The sequence below is a fragment of the Mirounga angustirostris genome, unplaced genomic scaffold (genome assembly GCF_029215605.1).
Source record: "Mirounga angustirostris isolate CCGP_5_RB_7025 unplaced genomic scaffold, mMirAng1.0.hap1 SCAF_10, whole genome shotgun sequence".
In the NCBI taxonomy this organism is placed as follows: Eukaryota; Metazoa; Chordata; class Mammalia; order Carnivora; family Phocidae; genus Mirounga; species Mirounga angustirostris.
The window spans coordinates 66,129,986-66,142,491 of record NW_026991718.1 but is presented as its reverse complement, the minus strand read 5'-3'; the positions used below and the strand labels follow the sequence as shown (position 1 = coordinate 66,142,491).

The following is a 12,506-nucleotide window of genomic DNA, read 5'->3' as shown; positions in this document are numbered from 1 at the left end:
TTTCTGATGTCGTTTTATTTTTCCCTCCCTTCCCCATGATCCTCTGCTTTTGTTTCTTAAATTCCACATATGAGTGAAATCATGGAATTCCTCTCTCGAGTCATTTCGCTTAGCATAATACCTTCTAGTTCCATCCACGTTGTTGCAAATGCAAGATTTCATTTTTTTTGTGGTTGATAATACACACACACACACACCACACATCTTCCTTATCCATTCATCTGTCGACAGACATCTGCGCTCTTTCCATAGTTTGGCTATTGTGGACACTGCTGCTATAAACATTGGGGTGCTGGTGCCCCTTTGGATCCCTACATTTGTATCTTTGGAGTAAATACCTAGTAGTACAATTGCTGGGTTGTAGGATAGCTCTATTTTTAACTTTCTGAGGAACCTCCATACTGTTTTCCAAAGTGGCTGTATTAACTCTTTTTTTAATTCCTTATTTTAAATTCAATTTAGTTAACGTATACTATATTATTAGTTACCAGGGTAGAATTTAGTGATTCATCAGTTGCATACAACATCCAGTGCTCATTATATCAAATGCCATCCTTAATGCCCATCACCCAATTACCCCTTCCCCCCACCCCCCACCCCTCCAACAACCCTCAGTTTGTTTCCTGGAGTTCTGTATCTCTCATGATTTGCCTCCCTCTCTATTTTCATCTTATTTTATTTTTCCTTCCCTTCCCCTATGTTCATGTTTTGTTCCTTAAATTCCACATATGAGTGAAATCATATGGTATCTGTCTTTCTCTGACCATTTTAACTCTTGTAGAGTAACTGACAAAAACTGTCCACACAGGAGTTACTCAGATTAGAATTTACATACCATATTCAAGTCCAGTATACAATTTTGTCTCTTCCAATGACACCATACTTGGTACCCTGTATAAAAACAAGAGTGCTTGCATTTATTAATAATACCAATAAGAAGGATTAAAGGGAAAAGTGTCATTGCTAGAATGTTTAAATCAAAACAAAGATGATGCTCTTTTAATAAACAGATTTCTCATCTTCAATACGTCAACTCTCTACTCTGTCCTCCTGAAGATTAATGCTATCTGTTTCAGTAAGGACAATCTTATTCATCTTAAAGAAAATGTTAATTCAATTTAATGACTTTATGGGGGAGAATTCACCACCCAAATAAACGTAATAATGATATTCAATATTCAAGTGTAAAAGTTTAAGTCTGATGATAAACTTTTATATATAATTATACAAAGAAAAGTCAGCTTTATAATGGTATAATAAAGGTTAAAACTGGACACCAAAAATTCAAGTAAAATTTTATTATAGAATATATAGCAGACAAACTTCTTTAAATAATCATTACCCCTCCTCTGAAAAACCATCCAAACTGCTCTCTCCTAACACCTGCAGTTAAAATGCCATTATTTTCTTTTGAAGATGATCAGGTATAAAAACACTGCATTTCCTAATTAAAGATCTGCCACAAAGAATTACGTTAACAGAACAAGACCCAGCTAAACTCATTAAACAATTAAAAGTCACTTTTAAGGTATGTAAGAACAGATTTTAGTAGGGAATACGAACCTTTATATCTGAAATCTAAATTTTTTCAATGAAAAATATAATTTTCAACATTTCAAAATACAGTATCAATTCAACAACTTTTTATAAACAAAAAGATAAGACTTTCTAAGAGGAAGAACACAGGCACAAATGCCAAGGAAACATGGGGTAAGCTTATCCAATACAAAGCTAATTAGTTATAAAAAGAAATTTTATAGTGATTGATTATTCATCACTCATGAACTACACAGCACTTGTTATGAAGAAAAAACTACTTTTAAATCAATATACCCCCATCTATATTGTAGTTTTTTAAGTTGAATTAAGCAAGTTATCTCTATCTTAATACTTGGTAGTTTTGAATTCTTGGATTTATCTAAATGGGTAATAATATTAAGATTACTAAACTGCCAATTATTTAACTATGTTCCTCACCATAATCTAGGACCTAGGATGGCAACGATACTGTCTCGTGTTTCAAACCAAGCCTACAGAGTATAAACAAAGAATGGTTATATTTTATAATATAAAATACTAATTTGTTTTTCAGAGACTTTGAAGTTCAAATTCAAATTCATAAAATTTGGTTTTCATTCTATAAAGCTTCAGCCTTTGGCAACATCTTGCAAACTTGCGCATTCTGTAAAATTGTGTATGATTAAATAATATATATGTATCCAGAATCTAGTCAGTTAAAAATAAAATCACATTCCTTTACAATGAACTTCAAGGAGTCCAACATCTCTACTGAAATTAGATTTTACCATCAAAGAGAAAAAGACTGTGCTCAAACAGTAATAAGCATAAAGGCATAAGAACTTTAACCCCACCCACTCTTCTTTCCTTCCCTATTACAGCACAGGAAAAGGCTTGCCATGAGCTATTACATGAGAGTTGATGTCTCCTCGCTGCTGCTGTAAACATCAGTAGTTGTGTAAAGTTAAGAATCCTACTGTACCTTACCCAGTCTGTACTTAGTACCAAATAATATTGAACCAAGCATGCATTTTAATTAGTCATAAAATTGTTCTTACAAACATAAAAAAGCAACCACTATAGTGAGCTATTTTGAATTTTTACTGTGTGTGTGTATACACACATAAAACCCTAACTATCAAACAAAAAAAAACTATCCAGTTGGGAATTTGAAAAGTTTTGCTTGTATGCCTTTCTGACTCTAGTAATACCAGTATTATTAACTCTGTAATCACATTTAAAAAGGCAAGTCTCATCTAAGAGCCTTGATGCTTATTTTTAAAATTCATGTCTCTCTGAACTGTTTCCCTACCAGAAAATCTGAAGATTATTGCTGATTTACAAGTGTTTTAACGTATCTCAACCTATATGGGATTTTGAAGTATTAAAAAGTACATTTAAATAAACCCAGCTTAGGCTTTCCTTTTGAAACGTGAATTAAAACACATCTTTCATATCTCAAGTGTACAAAGGCATCTGGTTAGACATATAGTTCAGCTTTATTTGTTCTTATCCATCACAAAGTCCTTTTATGTTTATTTATCTAAGACTCAGTTTTAATAGATCCCTTCTTCTCTAACAAATTAATTAAACTCTGATTGGATTGACAGGTTTTACACTAAATGTTTCTCAGCAAGTGTAAATACATATTTATACTAAGTATTTCCTCTGGATTTTAGAAGAATATTTTTCTAAAAGAAATCTCTATCCATTATCCAAGTAAGATTCAGGACTGTATCTTTTCGTGGCCACACTAAATATATGTGTGCTGCCCTATACCTTGATACTTAGAGACTGCTCTTGTCACTTTTAGTTATGTACAGAATCTTAACTGAACATATTTAAAGTGCCATCAACACTTACAGATGTGAGTTCTGATTTAAAGCTCTAGTAGTAATATATAGAATTTAGATCAAATACCATCACTGCCCCACTACAAGTGAAATTCATTTTTCTCATTCACTGGTCCATTTTATAAACAGTAATAATTTGACCTCAGGAACTAAATAAAATTCTGACAATTCCTACACAACATATTTTAAATAATACCATTTATACAATAATAAAGTTAAATCAGCTTCAAAGCACTAGACAGCACCAGGGCACCTAATTTATAACAAAATGTGTTCAATATTTGTGCCACCAAAAAAAAAAAAAAAAAACCTAGAAGTGTGACAGCTATGTTATTTGTACCACTAGATGGCAATCTTCTCCAGATTTGATTAAAGCAGAACTATGAAAATAATCACTGGTGGGAGAGAAAGGATGGTGAAAAAGGAAGAAATGACTAGTAACATAAAAACAAAACGTACAATGCAAATCTAATATGCAAACGAAGGCTAGGTGAACTATCTTGAAACAAGTGCAAACAATACTTCTTGTCTACAGCTGGAAGAATGGCCTACTCTCCCCCCACCCCAAGAAAGCAAACATAAAAGGTGTAAAACCAAGCCACTAATACTAACAGATTTTGTTTTCCAATCAAGGTTACAAGTGTTTCACAGGAAACAATTGGCCTATTTCTGTGTTCTGTTATCCAATTCAATCCTAGGCATCAATAATAGCTATAAACGCAAATGAAAAGCTGGCTCTTACTCTACCATGTGAACAAAAGGTTGCTAGGTTTAAAATTAACTCTGAGCATAAGAACTATTTCCATGTCTGACACACAAGCTTTTTAAAAATCAATGAAAACAGTCAGAAGGTGAAATAAGGAGAAAACAGGGTTACTCACCGTGGAGTAGTAACTGTTTCCTTTTCTGTGTGCAGCTCCCCCAGCAGAGCTGGGTAGTTTCCTGGAGGTGCCAAGAGAGGTTAGCTAGCCCTGCCCCTCATCGCAGAACAACACATCCTTTCACATATTAATGAAATGGTCTCAACTCTTAGACCTTAACTATGAAGTTTTCTTTGCCTGAGAAGTTAGTATAAGCTGAGATCCTAAGAATGATTTAACTAAGAATGGCTTTAACAGATCTATCAGAGGAAAGGGGCACAAAAGTAAAGAAGAAATATTGGAGATGAAAAATGGTGACTCCTCTACCTTGAGTAACCCTGTTTTTATAGATGTTAGTTTTTTGCATCCTGTGACAGCTGGTTAGACCTAAAAGATTATAAAGAGTGGACTGCAAAAGTAGAAATTAATGACAATTTCAGGATTAAAGGCAAGTGTCCAAAATTCCTGTATGACCCTGCAAAGACATAATCCAACTTCCACATCTATAAAGGTAGAACTAGGAATATAAACTATACCACACATATTTCTATTAAATCATTAACTAAAGGTTCCAACAGCAAAATAGAGAGGTTCCATTTTAAGATTAATTCAGCAACCTTGGTATCTGACAAAACTGCCAAAAATTCAAACTGTACTAAAGAAATTTACACTTAATTACCCTCAAGGGACCCTATTTTACCCATCCTCTAAAACAGTAAAATTTATAATGTATACAACAAGATATTTAGTAATCCTACATTGCCAAAGGCCAAAAAAAGTACAATGAAGATACCATGAGGTACATCATTTACTTTCTACTTACGACAATCAACTCACCTAAGTTTTTATATTTTGTCAGTCTCTAACACAAAGCACATAAAATTGGTTTGCACATTTAGTAGCCATTTACCTCAACAATGGGATTCTAAGACTAAGCCATATATTCTACTAGGAACTAAATTAGATTTTCTTACAGGAAAACTCAGAACTGAACCAAGTTTCCAGTTTCTCGTTATTGCAATTTTCCAGAGGACAAATACTACTAACACATGTGCAAGGCAAACTTAAGACTGAAAGATCTGACCAAAAAAATTAAGCAGCTAGAATGTTTTTACCTAATTGAGATTTATATATAAGAAAAATATAAGACTAATTTTAAAGAAAACTGAGTTGCTATGTGCTTCCAAAAACTGGTCTGGTATTTCAGAAAATACGTAATGTCCCACAATACCACAGCCAAATTGTTTGTTATTAACAAGAGTGACTTCCTCAGGCACCTTAGGCATTACACTAACTAATGAACTTGTCACAATTATATGTTTCCTTTTCTCCCCCACCCGATGTATTTTACTCTATTTCCCTATTAAGACCAGCTGCTAATAATCTCCAAGAATTATGCTACAGATATTCTTTCTTCACACTAGGATGTATGACTTATTATAGAACAATGGCACAAAATTGAAATTATTTGATTAGTTTTTCTTTTTATTTATTTAAGTAATCTCTATACCCATGTGGGGATCGAACTCAAGACCCCAAGGATCAAGAGTTGCACGCTCCTCTGACTGAGCCAGCCAGGCACCCGATTAGCTTTTTCAAATCAATTTACATTTAGAAATTTTAACATTATAGACCTATATTAGAATCAGCATTTCTGAGATTTAAAAAGCTAACTTTATTTTATGATACTTTAGTGAGAACTAATTTGCTATCTGCAAAAAAAAGTTGAGATGTTATATAAAGAAAATGTAAAAATAAGTTAAGATTTCAGATGAAGGAGCTATCAGTAAGAAATTGGTTTTAAAGGAAAGGATTCTGTTACAAATTATTTAAAAGTCCAGGAAAGACTTTATTAACCCCCTGTTTGGCGATTCAAAGGCAAAGGGGTGCTCATTAATCTTTGATTCTACTTTGTATAATCATTATCCCTGCTAACTATAGAAAAACAGTCCTAAAAATGTGTATGGTTCAATGATTAAAAACAAATGAAGTTTTCATTCTGTATTTTATTTATTATGTATTACTAAATATACCAGAAAACATTTCATATTTCTACTTTTAAGTTATTAAAATATATGAACATTATATATTTAGAGTAAATGCAATTTTGTATTACTTCATTATGTCTTATTATATTAAATTTTCACTCCGAAAGTGAAAATTCTGAAACACAAAACTTTTCAGTCTAAATTACCTTTCCTTCTCAACTTTTCTGGAAAAACCTACGAAGGATACTCTCAGGATCAATTTTAAGGCTTATAATGTCCATGGCATTCATAAAATGTTTATAACATGGTATTCTTTTCCTTACTGAAAATGCATTTCATTATTTACAAACCTAACTGGTTTTATCATAACCAAATATAAGGAACTTTTTTCTTGATGTGCTTTTATTTCAAAGTGATAAAGACCTTGCTTCAACTCACTAGTGTAGTGCACATGGCATAAATATGCTCGTACTGATACAAACCACAACAGAAACCTCTCAGCCTCCTGAGTGGACCCTTCAGCGGTGCATCCTAAGGATCACTCAAAACTAAAAATCTTCTAATCATATATACAGAAGATACATGCTTTGGCTCTTATTGGATTAAATTACCATATTTCTCAATGTCAACATGTTCAAGCAGAATTAAATTTACTGATGTAATAAATCTGTTATGTACAAAACAGGTTTTCAGCATGCCATAAGAGTTCAATTCTTACCATATTACACACTGTTAAGATCATGAGGAAAATCAAAACCATTTTTGTAAGTCTCTCATTTTTAAATAATGTTTAAAATCAATCTCTCTTAACAAAGATGACTTTTGGTAAAACTGTCCCTAAATCAAACTATAATACTGATGAAAACCAAAAGTACTTTTAAAGAACTCAGCAAATCCCTAGACAAACTTAAAACAGATTTCCTTACCTGAGATGAACCTACTTCCCCCTCTCAAATCTAACGAGCAATCTAAAGTTCAATGCCTTACAAACAGTTTCTAGAGTGAACTAAGTGGGAATCATAAGAAAGCATGACTCCAAACAATGATTATACAAAATATGGGGAAAGATAAGCAAGCCACATTTTAAAACCACTCCTTGAAGTTTTTAAGATTTGTCTTGCAAATCAACAAATAATTCTCTGTGTTTTTTGAGGGGGCAGGGGTTACTTACTCATTTTTATGTGATTTTCATGAACTTGCTCAGCAATGAGATGTTGATGTTGAGAGAAAATGATCTAAGGCAGTATACTGAAACTAGGCCTGAAACTAGCATCTCACTACTAAATAACTGAGCTCACGTTACATATTGCTGATTTCATTTAAGCTCAATTTTTTTCAACTTAAATGACTGTGCTAACAATGGACTAAATCAAGGCATTCATTCAAAATTGTAATAGTCTGAAAAGCACTTAAATTCATAAAAGCAACTTAGTACAATTTAAAAGCTCAAAATAAGTTATACTTAACAAATTTTAATATTAAAAATATGCATTTTTCCTATAAAATCCCTAATGAACACTGATTGCAGACAAAAAGAGTATTTATCTTAACTCAGAAACTAAAGGATGAACTTAGTATCAATATTTATAAACTGATTAACATTCAAAATTATCCTATCCTGGTACCACATGAAAATCTGATTGAAGCCTTAAAGTTTAGAGACCTAAATTCTGCCTCAGGTATTTTTGGCCTAATAATGACAAAAAGGTTAAAGTGATACAGAAACAACACCAATAATAAAACCAGTGACTCATTATGTGACTAAGACTTAAAATATATGCCAAATGGCAAAACAGCAAAATATGTAAAGTAGTTATTTTTACTTACAAGTTAGTAACCGGCTCTCCTTTCAATGGAGGTAGGAGGTTTCCTGAGCCAATTAAACAATTGTGCACTATAGTCAGACTCTGTAGAACATCATCTCTGGAAAAGATAAAAGGTATTTTCATATTTTAGAAGACTCTAAATCCCTGTTAACAAAAGGCCTTGGAGAGTCTAGGATGAAGTACAAGAACCTTAAGTGGGGATATACAAAATTAAGGCCAAGAAATGGCAAATGTCTTCAGTTTACCCACTTAATAATACAAGGTAATAAACAGGTATTTATACTGGTAATACGGTACAGACCTACTTATGATTAAACAGGCTCTAAATAATCAGAAATAACAGCAACTGAATTACAAAATATTATCACAAAATATTATTACAAAATAATATTACAAAATATTATTACAAAAATAAATTAAAACCCCCCCAAAATCTAACCTGAATCTAGAAAAACAGGCATTTCCATACACTTCCCAAAAGATGCACAAGTGAAACTGCTAAGCAAAAGTCACAAAAAGCAAACTAGAAAAAAAATGAGTTTTTCTATTTAAAAGGTTTAAGTATTATGACAAAATTTGTTATACACTATATTAAATGGTTTTTTAATTATATGTATGGCAGATAGAAACACACACTGAAAATGAATACATCAGATATGCCACAGAGAAAAGGAAAGACACAAAAAGATTCTTCTCAATCTGCAACCACACAACACTAAGTGTTTATGAAAGAAAACGAACCTAGACATTTCAAGTTCTCCATCACCACAGTGCTGAAGTTTGATGAGCTCAGGCTGAAGAAAAGAGTCCAAAAGATAGAAGGCAAAAGCCACTTCTTCTGAAGAAGGAACATGCCACTGGATGCCCAGGTTCCACAAGTCCCCTGGCTTACCCCAGTCCTAGAAAAGAGTAACATTTGTTCAGCAAGTTGAGAAATTGGAAAAAAAAAAAAGATGTACATGAAGTTTAAAAGGTCTTCCAGGAAGGGGCGCCTGGGTGGCTCAGGTGGTTGTGCTCTCAGGGTTGTGAGATCCAGTCCATATCCAGCTCACGCTGGGCATAGAGCCAGCTTAAGATTCTCTCTCTGCCCCTCTCCACCCTTTCTCCCTTTCTCTCTAAAAAACAGGCATAAAAACTCATTACCCCTTCATTCTCACTCCAGAAAAAGGTCTCCCTGAAGAGCCACTTAAATATGAGTTTACTGTAAGAGTAACAATAAGCTTATAAAGCTACTGAGTTCTCCAATAAAATCATATGGAATATACAAGCTACATATAGCATACCAACCCACTTCATAGTCAAACAGAAAAGAAAAAAACTAGGCTGTTCTGTGCTATGTTACACTTCCCAAGTTTAAAACATTCCAATAATTTTAATAATCTACTTTAAAAATAAAGAAGTGACACCTTCATACACAACACACACACAAAAAAACCCCACTCTGGATCCTTAGAAAAATAACCCAATATGTACTTGAATTCTTAATTACTGAAAATGCTTGCCTTGATAGGAAAGTATTCGGAAGGAGGCTTGTCAAAGCCACCCGGCACACTGCAGTACTCTGTCGGGTAGATAAGTGTAGTAGAACGGAGGAGGTGATGCAAAAGGTTACAAGACAGAGTGTAACCCTGCTTACAGGTTAGATGGAGGGTTCTTTGGAGAATCTTTACTAGCTGCTCCCTATAAAGAAGCAACTTCTTCCCATCCACTCGAGTAATCTAAAAGAGGAAAAAAACAGTTGAGGATATTTTGGTGATAAGATTAAGAATCAATAATTACTGCAACGAACAATGTTTAAGCTACTAAAGTAGCCTAAAATAATAAGTGTTTCTTAAAATGACTTTAATTCATTTTAGAATTGTCATTTTAAGTATATTCTTACAATTCTTTCTTAAGATCAAAACAAATTCTCTGAATTCAGGCCCTTATATGCCACAGTACCATCCTTTTCAAAGAATCTATCTCCTCAAAGAGACAAAACTTAATTGGAGCTCTCTGTTTGTTGGTGAACCAACCCATAAAGGAAAATGTTTAACTGATAGCCAAATTTATGGAGAGAGAGAGAGAAAATGGAGAGAAAAAAAAAAGGAACTGCCAAATCTGATAAAATTTTCAATTAATGAGTTACTAGTATCAGAATTAATCAGTAAAAATTACAGCGCTGCACATGAAGTCATCAACAATTATCACACTCCCTTGATAACAAGAAAATGCCATTATCTGACTTTTTGTAGCTATATAAAGAAAATCTAAAACTAAGGACTTTTCAGTATCAGGGAGCCTGGTTGGCTCAGTCAGTTGAGCATGCGACTCTTAATTCTGGGGTCATGAGTTCAAGCCCCACATTGGGTGTAGAGATCACTTAAATAAATAAATAAATCTTTGGGGTACGTGGGTGGCTCAGTTGGTTAAACATCCAAACTCCTGATCTCAGCTCAGGTCTTGATCTCAGCGCTATGAGTTCAAGCCCTGTGCACTGGGCTCCACGCTGGGCATGAAGCCTACTTAAAAAAAACAAAAAACAAACAAACTGGGGCACCTGGGTCGCTCAGTCAATTAAGCGTCTACCTTCAACTCAGGTCATGATCCCAGAGTCTTGGGAGTGACCGTGTTGGGCTCCCTGCTTCTCCCTCTCCGTCTGCCTCTGCCCCTCCCTCTGCCTGTGCTCTCTTATGCTCTCTCTCTCTCAAATAATAAACAAAATCTTAAAAAAAAACAAAAACAAAAAAACCCCAAACTTTTCATATTTTTTAAAGTCAATTAAAAAAAATAAATTCTAAAACCAAGTCATTTTCACAGTAATATTTCTTTATTACAAAGATTTACAATACCTCAGACAAAAGTTGAAGATTCCACAGCAATTCCTTATCTAGCTCTTCTTCATTTAATACATCATCATCTAAAAATGGCAAAACAGTATCAGGGAAAAAGAACTATGCATCCAACTAAATGCATCTTTTTTTTTTATTAACATAAAATGTATGTTTCAGGGGTACAGGTCTGTGATTCATCAGTCTTAAACAATTCACAGTGCTCACCATAGCACATACCCTCCCCAATGTCCATCACCCAGCCCCCCATCCCTCTACCCCTCTCCCCTCCAGCAACCCTCAGTTTGTTTCCTGAGATTAAGAGTCTCTTATGGTTTGTCTCCCTTTCTGGTTTCGTCTTGTTTCATTTTCCCCTCTCTTCCCCTATGATCCTCTCGTCTTGTTTCTCAAATTCCACATTATCAGTGAGATCATATGATACATGTCTTTCTCTGATTGACTTATCTCCCTTAGCATAATACCCTCTAGTTCCATCCACGTCGTTGCAAATGGCAAGATTTCATTTTTTTTTTTTTGATGGCTAAATGCATCATTTTTTAATATTTGTCTTCAGTATCTCTAACTGCTGAGAAAAGTCTCATTCCTTTTTCATGAAGCTGAACTTGCTCCAGAGGAGGTGAAAATTCAATTTTCAAGAAAATAAACACATCAAATCAGGGCACCTGCTCCTCCACATCTCACAAATTGATATGTTTTTATGGCAACCTCTACATGGTTCTTACATGTATGAAAATACTAATTTAATAAAGTAAAATTTCTAAGCTGTCACCTGGATGACACCTTAATTCGAGCAATCCCTGCCCCAAACTACAAAATTAAAATATTGCACAGCTTGTAGAATCTTTTTTCACCAACAGAGTTCTAGAAACAAAAACAAAATTTTATTACCTAAAATTAAAAATACAGAATAATAACCTTATGACTTACTCATTGTAAGCTGAGTTATAACATTGCAGCAGTGGGGAACAAATAACTTCAAAGACTCCTCTGGGCAGCACTGAAAACATATTTGTATACATAAATTTTTTGGAAGGCCATGAATATTCAACAGTCACAAAGTATACCCTGACACTATTTTCAGAGGCAAATAAGGGTTGTAAACTGCTACTGAAAGAATAATGTATTTTAAGTATAAAAAGCATGTATAAAAGAATTAACCATATAAACCTGTTGGTTACTGACTCATTAATTCATCAGTCCAAAAACCCCAAACTCACCTTTACAGCAGCTCGGCACATGTCTGCCACCATGCGGCCTGCTACTCTTGTTTCAAATATATGCGAAATAGAAAAATTAAAAACCTTCTGAAGGGCCACCTGTTAAGATATGTAAGAAGTGAAAAGGTCTTATCAGCATTTTTAAGAAACTTAAACATCTTATGAAACATGAAAGAAAATGAGAGTCGGACTAAAACTAAAAATAACCAAGTAGGAAATTTTTAACCATCTGAATTTTACAAAGATTTGCTTATTGATGTTACATCAAGATCTATGAACAATCTTTTGCACAAGACCCTAATGTGCATTTTAGGCACAAGATTTTATTTGCTACAGAAAAATTAAATACAAAACTACAGCTGCTGGAAGTAAATGCAAATTATCTTGTTGCCTAATCCAATGTAACAAAGGGA

At 33.8% G+C, this 12,506-nt stretch overlaps 1 protein-coding gene across 7 annotated transcripts in view; it reads right to left on the bottom strand.

Moving 5' to 3' along the window:
* The window catches only part of PSME4 (proteasome activator subunit 4), a 110,761-nt gene that overhangs the window by 41,183 nt on the left and 57,072 nt on the right, over positions 1-12,506 (bottom strand). For all 7 annotated transcript variants that reach the window (XR_010405699.1, XR_010405700.1, XM_064572507.1 and 4 more), the window contains exons 15-21: positions 12,094-12,192; positions 11,804-11,873; positions 10,877-10,944; positions 9,548-9,763; positions 8,787-8,944; positions 8,047-8,142; positions 836-891 (exon numbers count right to left, since the gene is read on the bottom strand). Coding sequence is in view for 5 of the 7 variants with exons in the window: in XM_064572507.1 (XP_064428577.1) it covers positions 836-891; positions 8,047-8,142; positions 8,787-8,944; positions 9,548-9,763; positions 10,877-10,944; positions 11,804-11,873; positions 12,094-12,192 (763 nt within the window). In the remaining 2 variants the exon portion in view is untranslated. The remainder of the gene's footprint in view (positions 1-835; positions 892-8,046; positions 8,143-8,786; positions 8,945-9,547; positions 9,764-10,876; positions 10,945-11,803; positions 11,874-12,093; positions 12,193-12,506) is intronic.